At 45.7% G+C, this 22,159-nt stretch overlaps 1 protein-coding gene across 9 annotated transcripts in view; it reads right to left on the bottom strand.

Annotated features, from left to right (window-relative positions):
* Wdfy4 (WDFY family member 4) overlaps positions 1–22,159 on the bottom strand; it is a 293,488-nt gene that overhangs the window by 254,208 nt on the left and 17,121 nt on the right. For 7 of the 9 annotated variants that reach the window (XM_074079382.1, XM_074079385.1, XM_074079383.1 and 4 more), the window contains exons 2-5: positions 15,359–15,590; positions 5,994–6,108; positions 4,373–4,479; positions 3,161–3,295 (exon numbers count right to left, since the gene is read on the bottom strand). In XM_074079382.1, the coding sequence (XP_073935483.1) occupies positions 3,161–3,295; positions 4,373–4,479; positions 5,994–6,108; positions 15,359–15,590 (589 nt within the window). Of the gene's footprint in view, positions 1–3,160; positions 3,296–4,372; positions 4,480–5,993; positions 6,109–15,358; positions 15,591–20,674; positions 20,970–22,159 lie in introns of those variants that run through there. The other 2 variants (XM_074079390.1, XM_074079391.1) reach the window with 2 other exon arrangements.

The following is a 22,159-nucleotide window of genomic DNA, read 5'->3' as shown; positions in this document are numbered from 1 at the left end:
GTATAGAGAAGGTGGGCATAGGTTATATGCAAATTCCATGCTATTTTCTATAGAGGACTTGAGTATGCACAGATTCAGGTATCCGCAGGAGTCCTGAAACCAATCTCCCATGGATACCTAGGGACCAATGTACTGTTTTTTCATATGCATACATGCCTATGATAAAGTTTAATTTATAAATTAGGCATACTAAGAAATTAACAATAATAACTAATAACAACTAGAACAATTATAAAAATATAATAAAAGTTATTTAAAACAGCAATTATTTCTGGAATATTTCATTTTCTATTTTCAGACTGAGGACCACAGTTAACTGAAGCAAGGGAGACTGAAGCCACAGATAAGCGGGGATGACTGTAACAAAGAAGTGGCTGACATCTGTGTCTTTTCATGTGGAAATATAAAAATGGCAACAATGGTTAAGGTATAACCTTAACAGAATGCTGTGCCATTTAAAAAGAAAGGTGTTCTAAAATTCCTGATCAGCACTCAAACTACTTCTCTATAAAATCATGACAGCTCCTCCTCTAACTTAATTAAGCTCCTCCCCCCCACACACACCCCACCAATCCATCTCGGGATGGTTGACAGAGGGATTTCTGATACAGTCCTGTCTACTGAGGCTAAAATTCAAAAGCCCCAGCATGGCTCATAGTGTCGTGCATGGACCAGCCCTGTCTCTGCTCTATCTTTATCAAATGTAGCTCTCCCTTGGGCGCTTGGTGGTCCATTGGAACCTCCTTCCAACTCAGCAAATACCACAAGCTCCGTCCATCAGAATGAATGCATTAGCTTCTGCTAGCATGGTGCTGGGACCAAAGGTGGGTGACCTCGGGGCTGGGTTGCAGAGCCCATGGCCAGGCCTCCCTTGGGGTAGCTTGGCCACGTGACCAGATTTTCACCTTGGGCTTGGGTGACCATTTCTTTGCTCCTTTTCCATCTACTCCCTGCTTCTCTCCACCCTAACCAGGCCAGGCTGCCTTCTGGTCCCAGTCACCCTTCAGCTGTCTGGTCAAAAGCCACTCTGTCATATAAATCAGTCTTCTCAACACATCTCCAACTTTCCTTTGTAGCTCTTACTAAATTGGTAACTATATATTTATTCATGGGTTGTCCCCACTCCCCATTTGGCTTCTCCCACTTTTGTCGCCCATAGCAGTGAGGACTCTGTGTCTGCTGCAGTAATCACAGGTCTGGCAGTGCTGTGCACAGAAGAAGCTCCAAATGTTTTAGTGGAATGAAGTAATGAAAGCTCTTAAGGAACATTCACATAGTCTGTCACCTGGGGCTTGCATCTTGCCAGAAATCCAAAGGAAGACAAGCACTGCACTAGTTCCCAGCAGGGCACATAAAAACCACACAGTAAAGACTCATTAAAAGGTCTGGTGCAGTGTCCTGGCCACCACTCAGAACTGCACATGGGCAAAATGATGCCTAGCTTCAACAAACAGAACTCATGTCATACCCTCTAGTAATGACGATTCTGTTTGAGAGTTAGTATAAAACAGATGTTCATGTGACCAGGCAGGTACCGTGGCCAGTTGCATTGGGAAATTCAAATGCCAGTAAGCACCTGTCATGTGTGAGCTGCTGCCCGAGTCACTGGACACTCAGAGACAAGAAAGGCACATGGTCCTCCTGACCATCCTCTGCACAAGCAGAGAAGCAGAAAGATCCCTCTGGAGAACATGGCATCTCAGAAGCTGAGAACATAGAAACTCTCAAGAAAGGGGCATGGGAAGGAGGTGAGAAGTTAGTCAGGGAAGAAGGGAAAGAAGGAAACAACAAGAGGAAATTGTTTGGTGCTCTGCATCCTGAGAGGTCTTCTGAAGGAAAGGAAGGAGGTGACATCACAGAATACTAAACAGAGTGACTTTGAGTAAATTCATGCCAGATCCCAGCCCCAATCCCAGCTCCACCCATGACTTCTGTGACCCCAACTCCACAAACACTCTCTGTACCTTGTTTATACAGACAGGGAGACAACACTACACACATCCCAGGGACGCAAGAAGGCTCCTGGAGATGGCCCATGTGAGGCCTGTGGACAGTACAGCTACGTATGGCACAATGACATTCTAGTCAAGGATGGATTATTATGGAACTGAAAACTTCCTGTTGTGTAGTGATGTCCTGACCACCATAATAATGTCATACCACAACGTCTTACTCATTTGTGGTGATGCCTGTGTAAACAAATACATCTTCTGCAAGTTGCATAAAAATTATATCCCAAGCCTGGCATGAGGTGCACACCTATAATCTCATCTACAGAGAAGATAGAGATAGGAGGATCACCACCCAAGGCCATCCTGGGCAAAGGTACTACCAGACCCTCTCCAAAAAACAGAACTAAACTAAAAGCAAAAGGACTAGAGGTGTAACTCAAGTGGTAGAGCACTTTCGTAGTAAGCACAAAGCCCTGAGTTCAAATCCCTGGAACCGCAAATGAAAAGTAATTTTGTGCAGTACGTAATATTAGATAATGATAAACAACTGTGTTGCTGGCTTATGTACTTGATACACTATGTATTTGTCATTATTTCAGAGCACACTCTTTCTACATAAAAAAGCAGTTTACTATGAAATAGTATGTTCAAGAGGCCATGTTGAGTGGCTGACTTGTACCATCTAGGTTTGTATCAGTGCAGTCTATGATATTCACACAACAAAATCCCATAAGGATGCTTTTCTCAGAATGTTCCTATCAAGTGGTATGTGACTGTACTTTGAAAATGTTGGCTACTGTTTTGTGAGTCCAGCAGAGCACACTTGCTGTAAGCAGGGAAGGGGCCAGAGAAAGAGGTTCCCATGCCAGGGAGGATGGTAGGATCCATGAATGCAGACTGGAGGAGGAGCCAGGGAGGCAGAGAGGAGGAGCCCATCTTCTAGGAGAGCATAGAGAACCAGGTATCTACATAGCAATGCAGAAGCCGGGAGGTGAAGAGCAAAAGAGAAAAATCATTTTCCAGCCACCCAGACACTGCAGAGCTTGGGGCAGAGGGTGAGTCGGGCCCTCAGGAGGACAGAGGAGCTTGGGAATTAGGGTTGACAAAGGCAAAAGCTTCTCCCAAAAGAATCAGAGAGTCTGGTCCTGGAAGGTTGTGGTGTGGGGAAGGTCGTGGTGTAGGGAAGTCAGGCTTCTGCTCCCACTCACCTGCACAAACATCCTCTGACCTTGAACATCACTCTCTAAAAGTTCATCCTTCTCCAGAGGAAAGGCAAAGAAGAGGTAAAGGCACTGGAGAAGCAGGGCTGGAAGCCCGGACTCTGCCACTCTGCCCAGCGTTTCCTGCAAAGGAAGAGCACATGTGACCCATGTCAGAGGCAGCTCAGCCCCAGAGCCCCAGTCCACGCCGGGCTCCCACAGCCGTGGGCGCTGCAGAGAAGTCTCCCTAAATTTTCAAATATAAAATGCAGGCAATCATGGGACCACTTAGGATGGCTGTTTCAAGGCAAGATAATGTCCTCCTTCCCCCTTTATTTGACCCATTTGGGGAGGCTGTCCCTGGCCTCTCTGGGCTGCACAGGTTTCACTGCCAGCTGCTCTTGCTTTCCTCACAGTGGGGCCCACTGCTCCTGTGGATAACCAGCCCTTAGGTGGACTTGTCCCCACTCAGACTGCAGAGAGGTCCTCTTCAGGGGCAGACAAGCCTTTGCTCTGGGCTTCCAGGCACCATGCCTGTGGTGGTCCAGATCAATTATTCTGAGGAAAAGTCAGGAGTCCCTCCTACAGTTAACATCTGAGATCAGCTGCTGCCCACCCTACACAACACTGCCTGCCTTGCTATCCCAGCTCCATGCTTGAATCCAAACTCCCGCCCACTACCTGCATGTCCCATGCACTGGGGGCAATGGCCACCCTGCGGCCTCCTGCCAAGTTCACAGTATGGGGTATGTACCGTGACTCAGAGCAGGGGCTCTGAAGTTAGATGGCTGGAGTTATGCCCAGGTGACCCTGTTTTCTCATCACTCCCATGGTATCCCCATTTAACTCAGGGTCCTTGGAAGGATTTGCTGGCACCAGGCATGGGATACACCCAGCCTTGCCCCAGTGTAGGCAATGGTCAGTAACCATCAGCTGCTGATATCCTCATATTAATCCCTGGAGGAGAGATGTGATTAGCCCCAATTCTAAAATCAGAAGCATAACTGAGTGATATCATTTGCCTACAGTTACACACAGCTTGTCAACTGAAAAGAGTGAGGTTCAAAACTGAATTTCAGATCCTGAGGTCAAAGTGTACCATCATAGGGGAAAAAGAGTCAATCAGTTTCCTGAAAAGGGGCCATGCTGCCCCTCTGAGGACTTCTCCCTGCCCATGGTTGAAGGGCAGCTCCAGGCACAGGCCATGGGCCTGAAACTCACCAAGTCTGTCCCTGTGAGCACATACACCGACTTCAGGAGCAGGTAGCCATCCTGATCCAAGTCCCCCTTCCACTGCAGCAACTGCCCTGCTGCTGCCCGAGCTTGTTCTGCAAGAAAATGTCAGCAGCAGGTCGGTGGAGCATCTGGCTTGCCAGCTTCCTCCCATCCAGAGTCTCCAGTCCCCATGAGATATGACTGAGCACCTGTGCAGGCTCTGGCCTCCTGCCCATGAACCCCAAGGCCATTTGAGTCTATGGCAAACATTTAAACTCTGCCAGATTAATCCCTTTGGACAACAGCCTTGATCTCGCCACCATCCCCATTTAGTAACCATCAATGACGCCCTGCTGCCAAGTGAGTGGCAGGGCTCCTCAGCTAATGGACTCCCCACAATCCAGATTCTTCACCCCATGTCCTGCACCATACAGCCACTTACACGGCAGGAATCACTGCAAAGCACACCCTGCTCAGACTCTTCCTGTCACCTGGAATTCCCTCCTGCCCCTCAGCCACCAGCTGCAGCGATGGTGCAGTTGCCCTCCAAGGTCCAGCTCACATGGCTGGAAAAAGCGAGGCAGGAGACCCCAAAACAATACAGGCTCTGGCCTTTGGCTTCTCTGGACCAGCACCCACTGACCCACAGGTGCACCCCCAGCCCTAGCACATCCTCTCCAAGACCCTGTCCTCACTGTGTGTGTGTGTTCGTGCATCTCTGTATTTGTGACGTGTGTGCATATCTGTGTGTCTTTGTGAGGAATATGTCTCTGCATTTGTGTGCAGTGTGTGTTGGTGTGTAATATCCATGAGTAGTGTCTATGTGTGTGTGTCACGTGTATGTCTGTGTATGCAGTGTGTGTAGATGACCGTATGTATCTGTGTGTGCAGCGTAGAGTGTTTTTGTGTGTGCTGAGTGTGTAGTATGACTCTACATCCATGTGCAGTGTGTAACATGATTGCATGTGGCTGCGTGTCCACATGTGCAGTGTGTAGCATGATTACATATGTCTGCATGGGCAGTATGCATACTGTGACTCCATATGTGTGTGCGAGCTGTGTGCAGTGTCACTTCATGAATGAATGTGTATAGCATGACTTTCTGTGTCTGTGTGCAGTGCATTTGGGATAATCAGGGGGGTATGTAGCATTTCAGTGTGTGTAGTGTGACTCTGTGTGTCTATGTGTACAATGGAGCATGACAGTGTGTAGGCCATGTGTAATGTCATTGTTTACATCTATGTATGTAGTGCGTAGTGTGACCAATGTCTATCGTGACTGTATGTGTCTGTGTGAGGTGAGTAGCATAACTGCATGTGTTTGTGTGTGTGCTGTGCATTATGACCATGTGTGTCTGGTGTGTGTACAGTGCACAATATGGCTGCATGTGTCTGTGTGTGCAGTGTGTATTGTGGCCGCATGTGTCTGTGTGGGCAGTGTGTAGTGTGACTGTGTGTGTGTCTGTGAGTGTCCAGGTCCCAGAAGCAGCAGACTTCCAGCCCCTGTCTGTGCCTGTCCCTGTGTCCAGCCACTCAGAGGCCAACACTGCTGCTCCAGGCAGGGGAGGGAGCAGCAGGGATGGCCTCTGCAGCTCTGCTCTGCAGGTGCTCCAGCTCCTCCCTCTTACCTGCAGGCTTCCCGGCAAGCGCCTTCTGTATTTCCTGGGCAAGCTGGTCTGAAACATCTTCTGCCAGCCTTTGCAGACTGGGAAAGCAGATGATGCCCACAGAGTGCTCCCAGGCCTGGCGTGTGACAAACAGGATTCCATCAGAGGGGTCAGCATGAGAACCTGGCCTCCCTCCTGGCAGCCCAAGCCAGGTGTGTCCAAAGCCCCCATCACCCCCTGCTGCAGTCTCCAACCATGACATTGACATTCACACCAGTGCCTAAAATCCTTCAGCTTCCCACTGAGCTCCAGACCCACACAGGCCATTGGCCTGGACATCTCCCACTGGATCCACGATCCTGAAATGTTAAACACACGGGACCTAATCTATCACCTGCTCCAAGACCTACTGCACATGTCAGGAAACAGCCCTGCCAAGTGCCCAGTTGCCCGCTACAAATCCTGAGTGATTCTCTAGGTTGCTCTCTCATCTTCCTAACCCCAATCAGCTGTCTCACTACTTCTTCTCATACAGTATCTTAGTTCTGTTCTGTTGCTACAACAAAAATGCCTGAAGCTGGTACTTTATATAGAAAAGAAGTTTATTCCACCTATAGTTTTGGAGGCTGAAAATCCAAGATCAGGTGGCCTCATTTGTTTGACCTCTGGTGAGGGCCTCTCGGCTGTGATACAACATGGCAGAGAAGTAGAAACAGATACAACCATGTGCAGAAGGGGCCAGGCACATGGGGTGAATTGCTTTATGACAATTTGTTTTTGTGAGAACTCACCCTAAGACAGCAGCCCTAATCACTTCCCAGGGTGATGTTCCCATGAGCTAATGACTTTCCAGTAGGCTCCACCTCTTACAGGTCTCACCACCTCAACATCACCACACCGGGGGCCCATTGGGGTCACACTTAAACCACATCCAAACCACAGGGCACAATTTTCAAATCTTACACATGTATCTTAGTGTTGGTTGTTCAAGTATTTCCTTCAAATAAATTCTAAAAAGTTGGTTTGCAGGTTAAAGAATGTCCTTTCATTGATGCTTTGGTACACATCACGAGTCTGCTGTCTGCACAGACTTTACTACAGTACATGCCATGGGCTCCATGGCTTTTTTACATCCAGGTCCACATAGAGCAGCTGCACTGCTTGTTCAGTTAGTGAAAGAAAAACATCTCATCTCAGTTGCAGTCTTTTGATGACTACAGTGAATAAATGCTTTTCCAGCTTCTTGAATTGCCTGTTTTTATTCTTAACCTATTACTCTGAAAGGGTCTTCGTTACTTTCTTGTTTATTTAAAAGAGCTATTTATACATTAAAATGCAAAAACCTTTGGTCTATAATACAGCTGCAATTATTTCAAGTTTGCAAGTTTAAATTTGGTGTGACTATAGAGAAATCTGAAATTCATACAAAATCAAATTTCTCAATCTATTTTTTTTGGCTTTAGTCCTAGGCTTAGGAAATTCTTTCCCTAGGCCAGGTTGGTGGCATTGTTTTCTTTTTATTTTTTTATTGTACAATGTTGAATTTACAAAAGTTCTTACAATATAGCAAATCTATCATAGCTGAATTCACCCTGTTGTTGTTTTCTATCTATCCTAGTCCTATTTTGATCTTCTTTGGTGGACTTTTCCCCGTTTTTATTTAGGGTACTATTTAGGGGAAGTCATGACTTTTCAAATGCTTGTTGGAGCACCAGACCCTTTTCAGCACCTGCTCCCAGTAATCCTGCCTGCAGGCCTGCTGTTCATCAGGCAGATGTCTTCTCTGTGTTCCACGTGCTGTCCTCAGCTGGGAGGACCAGCCCTGGCATGAGGAGGGCTTGTCCCAGGTCAGTGCTCAGGGTGAGGTGACTGCCCTCGGCCACACACACCCTGACCTGACTTCCAGGTGAATCTCCAGATCCCACAGCAGGGGAGAGGGCTAATTCCCAGCACCCAGTGGCCTCAGCGACCACAGTAGTCAGTTAAATTCCTGCACCAAAGCCTCGCTGGACTTTTCTTTGAGCTGAACCCATCCATCCAGAAAAGGTTAGGAAAGTATGAAAATCTCAAGGGTAACCCATTTTAATGTTTTTTTTTGATTTAGCATCTAAAAATCTTTCCTAAAAAAGACCACAAATTGTGAATAAGCAAGACATAGACTGGGAAAAAATATTTGGGATGCATCTAACTGACAAAGGATTAGTATTCAGACTTCTGCAAATCAATAAGAAAAACAACCTGATTTTCAAAATGAAACAATGCATAATTATAAAAGGTAAAATAAATAGCAAATAACTAATGATTAGGAAAATGAAAATTAAGCCACAGGCAAAATGATAATACCAACAGGACCCCCCCACTCCACTGATGGAGTGTAACCTACAAAAGCCCCTCTCGGGGTGTATGCAAAACCAAATCTAGTACAGCTGACAGGGCTCACCTACAACCCCAATCCCACTCCTAGAGAATGCTGGTGCACAAGGTGGACAAGAAATATTTAGGTGTGATTGTGATAAAACTGGGGGAAACATAATATGTATCAATTGGACAATAAATGGTTTGTAGCATATTTATATGATGGAATATTATATAACACGAAAAAATATAGACCCAAAAGTATCAACATGGATAAAGCCCAGAAACGGAATCTTGAGTTTAAAAAGACAAATTGTAAAAACATGCTACAGTGTGAGTCTACAAAATATCTTACAGTGTATATTACTAATGGATGTGTGCATATGTATATAATTAAAGTATGCATTCACACAGAAGAATGGTATACCCTAAATTTGGTATATGGGTTACCCTGCAAGAATGGGTTCTAGACTTTGCCTATGGGGGTTTTGATTTATCTGAAATGTTTAAATTCTTATATTCTAGGTAGTAGATATTCATGTGTTACGTTTTGTGCAAAGGTTTGGATGGGTCTGAATTTTTGTTGTTTTCTATCCTATAAGTGGACATATTTGACACTTCCTTTTGTAAATGAAAAAAAAACACATTGGAACTTTGCTAAAAAAAAATGCTGATGACTGTTACTAGGTAGACGGTAAACCTTTGACAAATATTTAGCAAGTGAGGAAAGCGCTCATGAACCCCAACACACAGGAGCAATGGCCGACTGTGGGTGGGGCAGGCTGGTCTGTGCCAGGTGCTGGGTTCCACTCACCCACATTACCTCCTCACATCGTCTTTGAGGTTGGCTCTATTGCAATGCCCATTTTGCACAAACTGAGGCTGAGTAGGAGGCTAAACACAAATGAGAACATGTCCTGGCTGAGCTACATTTTGGCCACCATCCCAATTGTCACCATTGGTGGCATGTCTAATTTGCTCAGGAGAATCTTCTTTTCTTTGTCACCCCACAGCAAGATCAATCTTTTTACAGTTATGCCCAAAGGGAAATATTAACAAATGTATTAATTAAAATATGCATTTAAATTTGAAAAACAAAAACAAAACAAAGAATTTGTTAAGTGGCAGTGTCAAGAGTTGAATGATTAGTCGGGCACAGTGACTCACACCTGTAATCCTAGCTCCTCCAGAGTCTGAGATCAGGAGAATTGCATTTCAATGCTAGATGGGGCAAAAAGCCTTTGAGACCCCATCTCAACCAGTGGGCATGGTGGTACCTGCCTGTCATCCCAGCTGTGTGGGAAAGCATAAATAGGAAGATGACAGTCCAAGTTAGCCTGGGCATAAAGTGAGACCTTATCTCAAAATTAACAAGGGCAAAAAAAAAAAAAGCCTGGTGGTGTGACTCCAGTGGTAGAGCACCTTCCTAGCAACCATGAAGCCCTGAGTTCAAACCCCAGTGCCACCAAAAACCAAAAAAACTACAAGTTCCTCCCAAAAATAAATAAATAGTTAAATTAGTTCACATAAATGGAACATCATTTGTATGTCTATGAAATGTAGACACCTGGGAACCAGCAGCCATGCTGACATGGTAATGCTGGAAAGGGAAAGTCGATTTCATGGGCTTGAATTTCTGGGGTAAAATGCGTTTCCTCCCCAGGACCACTGCTCTGCTAGGAAGTCTTCATAACAAGTCCCCACACCTCCTCCTGTCCAGGCAAACCCTTCAAAGACCAATTTGCAGGCAGTTGACTCAGAAGCATCTGTACCATCTCGGGGGCCCTGGGACTCAGAGGCCTGCCACAATAAAGCAAACTGGGCCGCTGTGAGTTGAGCAGTAATTGTACTGGAGCACCTCTCCCCAGGCTCAGGCTCCTTCTTTCTGGAGCTGCTTTAACTCTTTCCAGCCACCCGGGTGCTATTTGGTGCTCAGAGCCAATCACCCACTGAATGGTGCCGTGGAGACCTCAAAGAGTTAAAGCAGCTTCCAAAAGGGCCTCACTTTTCCCCAAACTGGGACTTGCATGCTGGGAGAATATTGCTCAATATTTTTAAAAACTTATATTTACTAACATTATCGAAGCTGCACCATCATGCCTTTGTGGCTGTCTGCTCTTGTGGAAGAAGGAAAAAGAAAATGGTGCTTTGGTCTCCAAGGGAAACAAGGAATCTTGAGAAGATGAAGGAAAACCCCAGCTTCCAAATGGTAAAGCACCTGCTTGGTTTTCCAGCCTAACCACAATTCTACTGTTACTCCCTTTCTGCACAGTTTGGGGGATTTTGTCTTTAAGTGAGCTCCAGCCATTTCTGAGACTTTACATGACGTTTCCTTGTTAGTGTGACATGGTGGATATATTCTTTATAAATTAACCCAAAAAAAAGCACTACATCAAAGCTTTGCTTAAACAACAATAATGTTATTCCTGGAGATGGAAATAAACCACATTCCTGGCCCCTGTGCAAGGTGGAGGAGAGTCAGGAGGGAACAAGGAAGGGTATTTACCCTTAGTACCACCTCTGGACATCACACTTGAAAATAATTTATGGTCATCTTTGCTATTATGTTTAATGGGGCTGAGCTTTCTTCAATTGTCAGTTATATCCACCTCTGGTTAACCACATTCAATGACATAAACTCTGCACCATTGGCTAGGTAGTTAGCCTAAGAGTGGGCACACCAGAGAGAGAGTTTTTTTCTCTGCTCCTCTCAGCTTGGGCAGATAATCGGGGCTAACAAATTCACTTTCAAGATGGTGCACTGACATGAGTGTCAAATCAGTGCTGGCTGTCAACACATGGGCCTTTACTAAGAGCTATCAGAAGTTCCTTACTGCAGACCAGAAAGGTTCTAAGACTGAACATTCCAAGTGACAAGAAGAAGCAGCATAAGGCTGCTAAGTCCTGTGTTTAGAAATGACACTTCTGCCATTCCGTTAGCCAAGACATCAAAATCCATCTACATCCGAGGAAAAGGAACACAGACCTCATCTCTCTTGGAGGAGTGTGGACCCACTGGCCACATCACTAATCTTCACATCCACAGATTTCTCTTTTCTCCAATGTGGTCCTGCTGCCTGGGTGGCCTGTCCCATACAATGAAGAATTTTACACCAATTTCTGGACGTTCTCTATCTTGCTTCCTGCTTTCACTCAAAGCACAGATTCTAAGAACAATCTTCAACAAGGAATTCTGTAGCTCTAGCTCTCTGCAACGTGAGGCCTTGACCTGATTCCTGTCCACCAAAGCAAACTCACCCAACACCCAGAACCTGCCAGTGCCTGCCAGAGGCCTTGCCTGCTTCTCTCAGAATGAGCTCCTATAATGGGAAAAGCTCTAAAAAGACCAAAGGCCAAGCTAAGAACCTTGGCGGGCAAAGAACAAGAGTCTATCTTCTTCCCTAAGAAGTCATTGGCCTGTGTTGTTTCCTGTGTGATGCAATAACCCCGCTTCCCTAGAGTCAGCTGTGCAGACATCATGTGTGCAGGGGGTGACAATATTTTTGTGCCCAAGGGACTAGTAAAGCCCTAGCCTGGCAAAGTCATTGTCCAGTGAGTCATGGGACAAGGAACGAGAAAGCAGATTATACCCCATCCTACACACCCCGCACTGAGAAGAGAAGCCCAGTGGTTAATAACACAGAGCCAGGCAGAATTCTCAAGTTAGGTTCCACTCCCAGCTAAAAACTGGGTGACATTAGCCAAGTTACTCAACATCTGCCAGCCTCTCTTTCCTCATTTCTAAAGCTGAGATACAAATAGCATCTACTTCACTGGGGTTATTGTAAGGGCTTGTAAACATTCAACAAAATGCCTGGTTAGAAGGCTGGTAGAGTAGCTCAAGCAGTAAGAGCGCCTGCCTAGCAAGCATGAGGCCCTGAGTTCAAACCCCAATACCACCAAAATGTAAATTAAATTAAATTTTAAAATGCCTGAGAGGTTGTTCAATATTACCTGTGATCATTAGTGACAGCAACTGCCCATCTGGGCATGAGAGAGCCTACATTTAAGTCTTAGCTCTGCCCCTTGCTTACCATTTGAGCCCAGGGCATAGGCTTGCCCTAGTTCATTTCCTTTCTGTTACATGTGCTCCTCGATGCTTTCAGCCCAATAAACCCATCCTCAGGTGGAAACACTGTGAGTGGGAAATGCATTAAATACACCTCACCTACCAAGCACCCTTTCTTAGCAACACCACACACCATGGAGCCTCAGCTGTTGAGCTGATGATCGCATGTGTGACTGGCAACTGTGGCTCACTGATCCTACCAGCATTGTGAGAGAGGATTGTACCACATACCAGTAGTCCAGGAAGAGATCAAATTTTTAATTCAAAGCCCAGTTTCTACTAAATGTGTATTACTTTTACACCATCATAAAATTGAAAAATCTTAAGTGAAACCATCATAAGTCAGTGACCATCATATACACTTTGGGTAGAACTGGTCAAAGACAGAATAAGGTAGCATTAAAAAAGAAAGAAAGAAAAGAAAAGAAAAGGCAGGCACAGTGGCTCATCCCTATAATCCCAGATATGCAGGAAGTGTAGGTAGAAAGATCACACTCTGAGGCCAGCTCTGGGTAAAAACTCAAGACCTACCTAAAAAATAACTGAAGCAAAAAAGGGTTAGAGGCATGACTCAAGTGGTAGCACCTGCCTAGCAAGCATGAGGCCCTGGTACACTAGTACCACCAAAAAGAAAGAAAGAAGGTGGGCAGGTAAAATTAGGGGCACCTGGCCCTAGATCTGTATTGAGACACTGCTCAACTTGTCCTGGTTAAGAACCCCTTTGACCTACAAGAGAAGGGCTGAGCTCTGGATGCAGAGGAGAGCCTGTGGTCCTAGGTGAGAACTGGATTTCTGACTTAGCCCTCCAGGAAGCTCCCTGTTGGGGTTCCAAGTCCCTGAGATTCCACTGGGCTTTCATGTTGCCAAGACAGTAGCTAAACTCTTGAGTGGGTTAGCAACACCAGTGTCATTCTTCAGCTCAGCAGCAATGGGCTGAAACTTTACATGGAACAAGCCCAGCTTCCCTCCTCACCGGCCTACCAGCTACTGCAGTTATGTGTGCACAGTGATAGGGATAGGGGAAAGCTCTCTCCCACTGTGTTTGGGGCAATCAGATATGAGAGAAAACCAGGCAGAAAAGAAGACGCCAAAAACAGCAGCCCTCAGAGAGTCTATTACAGAAGCCAAGACCAGGATCAAATGTCAAGACTGTCTGGGTTGAAGCAGATGATGATCACTGAGGTGGGGCATGCATGGCTGTCATCCAAGCCCTGGCTACACCTGGGCCACCCCTTCTGTGTTGGGTCTGAGTGGTGAAGAGGCTGGTCTGGTTCAGCAGAACCCCACACCTCAGGAACCCACTCCTTTGCAAGCAGAGCTAACCATTCAAAATCTCTTGTGTGCATTGCCTTAGTTCAAAGAACATTCCAGATCATTTCATTTCCCCTTGGGCCCAAAGTGAAAAGAATCAAGTACAGACAGTCGAGTCCATTGAGCAAAGAAATTCAGGACCCTTTCATATGCACTCAGGAGTTTCAAATCCCAAATGGGGTGTAGTTTCCATGGTGACCAATGCACGCATAAGGCTTTGACTTCAACAGCTTCATATCATAGGAAATGGCATAATTTTTTAAATCTGATATTTCCAAGGGGGCCCTTTATAGACACCCTTAAGAACAGTGTTTTACAGTTATAAAATTCAGGACACAATGGTCACAAGCTTGACTGCTGGTACAAAGGCCGACATCCCCACACATGTTCTCAGGCCTTAGGCACAGCTCAAATTTTATCTGAGAAAAGCCTCCATGCTCCCCCATATTCCTTTCTGCCACCAACTCTTACTTAAGAAGGCTGCAGGCTCTGACTCTGGCTCTGGCAGGGTTTTATTTGTCAGAGCTTAATAGAAAGAACATATTTATGGTCATTGTAAGACTTAAAACAAAAAGAATATCAAAAATGATGAGAAGTCTGCAACACTCTGACTCTTCGGGGTCCCTCAGAGGAGGCTCCAAGGATCCACAGAGAAACAGTTACATCAGCAGTTTGGGCATGGTGGACGCAGAACGCTGACCCTTTAGGCACAAGTGTATCCTGGGGGCTGATGGGGAGGTAGGACAGACTGTGCTGTTTTTCCATGTGCTGAGGACACGACAGTCATCATCACATCTCACCCTCAGTCTCCCAGCAGAATGGTACCGATTTCAGTTTACAGAGAAGGAAAAGGAGGTTCAGCAATACTGAGTAACTTGCTCAAGGATACTCAGCTAGTCAGGAACAGAACCAGGGTTTGAGCCCTGCTCTGTTTAACTGGAAGGCCTGTATGCTCAAAAACAGGACAATTGATGCCTCCAATCACTCGGACAGGGTTTGGGAATCATCGTGGGTGAATATCAAGGCTCAGTGATAACAGGTGCTATACATGGGCTTGCAAGTGCAGGTGCCTGTAGGGTGAGGTGATGTAAAAGGAACGTACAGTTTGGGGGAAATGTTAGAGTGGGGGGCTCCATAATCTGAGAGAGACTGAGAGCCTCTTCTATCTAGAAGGGGTACCTAGCAGTCCCCTCTTCCCACCCAGTTGTTGCTATTCTCACACCTACCAAACTTCTGGAGAAATTGGAAATCCGATTTTCATGTTATTTATAAACCATACTGTGTATGGGATTTTACTGCAGAAGCATGAATGGACTAGAACATTTCTTTTGGAGCCAATCAGAGGTCACTTGTGTTGATACTAAAACTACCACTGCAGTTTCCAGTCATCCTGGAGTGTCCCAAAGCATCTCGGGCTCGTACAGTTCCAAAAATAAGAACAGTAAACAAGAAATAAGAGCAGTGGGGTGACAATGGTTAACAGCATTGCAAAGTGTATATCCAAATACATAGAAGAAATGATAAACGGTTGAAGTGATGATCTGCTGAACCCTGATTTGATCATCACCCATTCTATGCGTATATGGCATAGACTGCACACCTTAAATATGTAGTTATTAAAACAATTAAAGCTTTCAAAAAAGATTCTGACCTTTAAAAACAGGGGGAGAAGACTCAACAGACTCTTTCGATGTTCATCTGGGTTCTGGTGGGTCAACTGCTGATATTCCAGAAACTTCGTTTCCAGCATGTCCCAGAGGGCAGTGGGACCGGGGGACAGCCCTCCTAGTGGGATACCTGGCTGCCCAGCAGTGGGCTGGTCTTCATTTTTGGAACCTGGCTCCCCGGGTCTGTCTTCAGCCTCCATGCTTGGCAAGGCAGATCTGAATTCAGAACAGACAAGTGAAAATGAAACTCCTGCCGTCACTTCCAGATTCAGTTCAGTTCCTGTGGAAGATGGGTCTCCTGAGATCTGAAACTGACTAAAAGAAGGAAGGCTTTTGAAAAAGACACTCAGATTTAGACGTGATTAACAGGAATTGACAATCTAGCAAGTACCAGGCGCTGTGCTGGGCTCGTTACGCAGTCTCTCTTATGGCAACACAGAGACAGCTTCTGGATTCCCTGTAGGTAAGAAGCAACAGGGCCAAGGTATAAACAGGTAACTAGACATTAACTTGACATGCAAACCTTTAATACTGAAGCCTGGTTTCTTTTTTTTTTTTTTCAGATCTTCTGATTGCTTTTATTTTTTTTTTAGGTTAATGCAGATTTTATTTTTTTTTCTTTCTTTTTTTTTTTATTATTCATATGTGCATACAAGGCTTGGTTCATTTCTCCCCCCTGCCCCCACCCCCTCCCTTACCACCCACTCCACCCCCTCCCGCTCCCCCCCCTCGATACCCAGCAGAAACTATTTTGCCCTTATCTCTAATTTTGTTGTAGAGAGAGTATAAGCAATAATAGGAAGGAACAAGGGGTTTTGCTGGTTGAGATAAGGATAGCTATACAGGGCATTGACTCGCATTGATTTCCTGTGCGTGGGTGTTACCTTCTAGGTTAATTCTTTTTGATCTAACCTTTTCTCTAGTTCCTGGTCCCCTTTTCCTATTGGCCTCAGTTGCTTTAAGGTATCTGCTTTAGTTTCTCTGCATTAAGGGCAACAAATGCTACCTAGTTTTTTAGGTGTCTTACCTATCCTCACCCCTCCCTTATGTGCTCTCGCTTTTATCATGTGCTCATAGTCCAATCCCCTTGTTGTGTTTGCCCTTGATCTAATGTCCACATATGAGGGAGAACATTGAAGCCTGGTTTCTTTATGAGCTCAGGCTGCCCCCTTTTAAGAGGCTGAGTAGTTTTAAAGGCATGTGATTCTTCTAAAAAATTTTTTTAATATCTAAGATATGATTCATAGGACACACAATGCACTTGTTTAAGGCTCTATAACTCAACTATATAACTCAATGGTTTGGGGTATGTCACATTATAAATTTTTTAAGTAGTGATTTTATAGAGATGTCACGGTTACCATTTTTCAGTACGGAATTAAGCAGCATTAAGAATTTTCGCAGTACTGTGCACCACCATCACTGAATTTTCAGAACTTTTCCTAAAGGCATGTTATCGATAGCTGAATCATAACTTCCTCCTACTGTGGTCTGAAAAGACACAGTCTTCATCCTCGGCATTATTTGGTTCACACTCAGTATTTTTAGAGGACTTTGTCCTCAAAACAATCCTTTAAATAGGGAGTTCACAGCGCCCTCTGTAAGTGCATGCAGGAACAAGTTACACCGCTGGGACCCTCAAGTCAGCTGCCACAAGAACAAGAAACTAGGGGGAAGTGGTACAAACAATGTGTACGCGTGTAAGTAAATGTAAAAACGATACAATAAAAGGAGGGGAAAAAAGAATAAGAAACTATGAGGTGAACACAACCAAAGGCCAGTTCACCTGAGAGGAATCTCCAGAAGGTACTTTTGCTGTGTCCGTGACTCTTTACTGTCAATTGTTTTAAGTGCATAGTGACTGGCACAGCATATCAAAGGTTTGTGGTTGTTTGCCTGGAGTACAATAACTCTACACAGAGACCACAATGTCCAGTCTCCCTGCAAGAAGCCCTCCCAAACTCACTATTGTCCTGTAGGAATCCATCCTCGAGTCTGGCCAACATCCAGCAATCACAGGGTGGGGACCAGACAGAGGGACCCACAGAGACAGGTCCTTTGCTCTTGGCTACAGCAGCGATGAGGTACATCAGGCTTTTTGCAAGTGAGGCTGGGACTTAGCCCTATGTCACGTAATAAGGCTAACCATTCCCTACTAACTTTCTCAATTTCTATGTGCATATACCTCTGTGCCTAAACTCTCTTTGATCACAAATGCTACTTACTTTCAGATGACATTTCCAGAAACCATTTTCTTCTCCTCATTTTTTTGAATGAATAAACAAATTGTGGTATATCCATGCAATGGAATACTACACAGCCATAAAAAGGAATGAACTACTGACAAACACACAACTCTCAAAACATTATGTTAAATTAAAGAATCATTGTACAGCTTGCCAAGTGGCTCAAGTGGTAGAGCTCCTGTTTAGCAAGTGTGAGGCCTTGGGTTCAAACCCTAGTACTGCCAAAAAAGAAAAATCATGATACAGAACAGGACAACTGAATGAGTGCATTCATGCAACACTCAAAAACAAGTACACATAATCGCTACTGAAAGAAAACAGATCAGTGGCCACTCAAGACTGAGAAGGGAGGAGGAGTTTACCAGGAGCCATCATAATGGAATTTTTGTGGCTATGAAAATGTGTGCTGTTGATGGTGGTGATATTACCTGCGTGTATATGTTTGGTAAAATTCATGAAATGTGCCTTAAGATGGGCGCTGCTGTGATTTGGATCTGGGGTGTCCCCCATGTGTTAAAGGCTTATCCTCAGCATGGCGTCTTGAGGAAGTGGGGCCTAGTGGGAGGTCTTAGGTCATTGGAGGCGTGCCCTAGAAGGGGAATGTGGGGTTGTGGCCTTTTGCAATTTTTTGGACCAGGAAGTGAGCAGGCCTCCTATGCCACACATACTGCCACAGGTCTGACGTGACAGGGCTTGCTGATCATGGACTAAGGTCTCCAAAAGTGAGAGCCAAAGCCACCCTCTCCTCTAAGTTCACTTATCTCAGGTATCAGAGCTGACTGACCCAGATGTGTTTTATGTACACAAATTCCATTTCAAAGCTGATTAAAAATTATATGGATAACAATGATTCCACTGCACATAGAAAAGCATATTACGAAACAGTATAAAATGTGATCAGAAATCACTTTCTTATTATAAAAAACCTTGTCCATTCACTGTCAAAAATCAGAAAGGCACCAAAGAGCAGAAAGAATATAAAACTTGCCCGTACCCAGAAAAATACTTGCAGGCATTCCTGCAGCACCTACGACTATGCAGTCTGGTCAGAACATGCTCCTGGTGTCGCTGAAGCAAACGTTTTATTTATGCTTTGCTTTTGTTGGCTGGAGGCTCCTGGGGTTTTACTCCTTTCCCTTTGGGGCCGACCACTGGAGCAGCCAGTGGAGTGGCCCACACTCCTTAGGATCTTCCCAATCTGGGCGGGCTCCTCTGGCCTTGCTCATTGGCTAGTTTGTTCCTTCTATTTCCCTTCCCCTCCACCAGCCCTCCCTACCTGCCCAGTGGGTGTTGTCCCATCCATGTGAGCCCTTCTGATGTGTGACCCATGGCACCTGATTGCTGTACACCTGCATTTCAAGCTACCGATGACCTCTGCATGGTTTTGGCGTCAGACATCCACTCAGCGTGATGTCTTCAGACCTGACCACATGGCTGTGTCTTGTCAAGTCCCTATCCTCTAACTGCTGCCTGTGCTCCAACATGGGTGACATGTGCCCACTTACTTGTTTGCTCTCCCAGGGACAAACAGCTTGATTACCCACAACTTCAGGAGGGACATTCCCATGAGGCCCCTCGTGGGGCTGCATGTGGCTGGCTCTGGGTGTGTTCCCAAGAGCAGCAGACCTAAGGCAACAACCTGGGCCAACTCCATCCAACCAGGGACCACTAACCAGCATGTCTCAGAAAGCTGACACTGACCACATTCCCTCCAACAGGCATCCAAAGACCACTCTGTCACTTCACTGCCACCTTGGATTGGTATCACCCACTCTTTAAAGTGTGCCAATCCAATTGAAGTTCAGTGACCGCTCATTGTACATGTCCCTAAATTACTGAGCATAAGCACCTCTTGTGTGGCTGTGGCCTTCAGGCTCCTCCCCTGTGAGCTGACTACTTAGACCTTTCCTCGTTCTTCCTTGCTTTCCTGTTCTTGGGGCTTTACAAGAGTATTTTCCAGAAGCTGGTCTCGATGGTGTTAACTATTGTAAATATCTTCTCTTGCCCCATTTCTCTTATGAACTGCTTCATAACTTTCCCTGTTGTCACAGTAACGCATGATGAATGCTTTCCACTTTTAAGATCTTCAGAGCCTTTGTTAATGACTCCATGGTGACCATGGAATAACATTGGTCATTTATTTAATAACCCCATGCACTTAGGCGTGTAAAAGGTTTCCGACATTCACTGTCATTAGCAATACTGTAATGACAGTCCTCCTGCCTAAGTCTTATCATCTACTCAGGATTAAATAACAGACCAAAACGCTTTCCTAAATTCTTAAAAGGAAATAACAGCTCAAAATTTCAACAGATTTTCAGGCTCTTGGTCCATGTTTCCAGGCAGTCTCTCTTAAATCAGCATATCAGTGATGGTCCTCCCTCCATCACAAAGGTCGGACCCCCTTAGTTAATACCATTTATTTTAAGCCCTGATGATTTGACAACAAAAGCACAGCAGACACACCCCTGTCAGTCTTGGCTGTGGATTTGCTACAATGTGAGTTGCACTCGATCTATCTCCTCCTCAGCGCTCCCCACAGCTGCTATTCTGGAGTCAGACTGCAGTGTGCTCTTGCTTCCTGTGTTCCTTGCAGGAGATCACAGCCGCTCCCCTATGGCTTTCATTGCCCCCAAGAGCTACACAGCCACCAAATACTAGCTCTAAATGTGAGGGCAGAGCATTGTGCCTGTCACCGAGGCTAGCACAAAGTTGGTGCTCAATAAACTGCTCTTGACTAAATGCATCAAAGAATAGATGAATCCATGAATGAATTAACTGTGCTGATAGAACCCCAGACGTACACACATCCCCCTCCAGGCCCCTCTGGAGAACAAGTCATTTACCTCACTCCAAAATGCCCACTCCAAGTTTGGTTTTTCCTCAAATGCTGAAAGCCACTCTGTCCCAATCTAACTGTCATCCCTGTCACCAACAGAGCCCACGCCATGTCCAGCCGGGAACCACTGATTCACAGTAGCTATTGCAGCCAAACCAAATGTTGTCATTCTCCTATAAAAGTCATTTGTGGCCACACCTACAGGCAGTACTCACCACGACAGGACTTGCTCAGGTGTCCTGTGTTCAAGACAAACAGGTGTTAAGGCATCAGGTCTGAACATAGATGCACCGTGAGTGTGCGTGTGGTTGGACAAGCAGGTGAAAAATCAGAAGTTGACCCATCCCCTCAAGTGGCAGAAGCCAAGTTTGTTGAAGTGAAACGCTAGGCTCGCCTTCTCTGGAACACACAGAGATTTTTAAAAACAAGAATTTCTCACAAATGAGGATCCATGAAATTGCATGGAACTGTCATCTGACTCAAAAATCACGCTGTGGCCACTACCTCCTCCCTGATGTCCCTTACCTGTGCCTGCTTTAGTTTTGCTTATAAAAGGAAGGAAAACTAGGGAGTAGCCTCCCAGGGCAGGGTGGGGACCAGCAAGAAGAAACCACTCTTAACCAGTATCATTACCAAGAAGCGTCTAGACCAAGTGTCCCCAAGCTACTTCTTACCAAGAGCGAAAAGAGACGTGGGGAAGTCTCAGTGGGGCCAGGACAAGAATAAGGCACTCACCTCGGTCACAAGATGAGGTGATGATGCCAAAAATAATAGTACAACAGTTTTAAATCAAAATTACGGTGCAAAATCCATGAGGAACAAGATCAAATTTTCAGAAACGTTAGCATCCAACCTGCACGAGGCCAACCTCCTCTCCCTGCTGCTGGTCCGCCCCAAAGGAATATAAGTGCAGGGTGTATTTTCACACAAATCAGCAACTTTAGACAAATAGCACTCTGGGCCTCTGCTTCCTCCGCTTCCACTCCAATAGGAGGGAATCTGTGTGGATCACAGAACAGACTCTGGATCCAGACAACTCAGCATTGAATATAATGGGTTTTGACCAAGTGACAAAGCCCACCTCTGCCTCAGTATCCTCAGCTATACAATGGGGGTGTAAGAGAACCTCCTCCACACATGTTACTGGGATCTGTTGACGCTCAGCACAGGTCCCCGATGGTATTGGGGGATGAGCTTTGCTCAGCGTCTGCTTGATTTAGCATTTACCCATACCTCTTCACATATCCCACTATTCAGCTGCAGGAAAACTATTGGCCTTCATCTTCAGGCAGCACTGAGACAAGACGAGAGGAGTGACTTGTCCAGGGTTCTATACCCAATGGGTGGCAGGAGCAGAAGCCACCCCAGGTCTGTGGACAACCTAGCCATTGCTCCCTGAACAGGGATGGCTGAGCATAAGCTAGGACCTGCTTGGGACCAGAGCAGAGAGAGAGGCTTGGAAAATTGCAGATGGCAGCTAAGGAGTTCTGGGCCTCCAGGAAAAGATGTGACTCTGCCAGCCATGCTGTTTCCAGTCCGGTGAGGCTCAGGCTATGTGATTCTCCAGCCTGGGTCCACATGGCAAGACCGTATCCAGAGCCAGCCAGACTAACATCCCTGCTCTCCTGCAGCTGTGGAGGCAGAGGACAGAGACCAGGGAAGCTGTTATAGGCAGGACCAGCCTGGCCACTGTGATGTCT

The sequence above is a fragment of the Castor canadensis genome, chromosome 7 (genome assembly GCF_047511655.1).
Source record: "Castor canadensis chromosome 7, mCasCan1.hap1v2, whole genome shotgun sequence".
NCBI classification, from domain to species: Eukaryota; Metazoa; Chordata; class Mammalia; order Rodentia; family Castoridae; genus Castor; species Castor canadensis.
The sequence above is the reverse complement of the archived record's forward strand: the minus strand, read 5'-3'. Positions and strand labels throughout refer to the sequence as shown.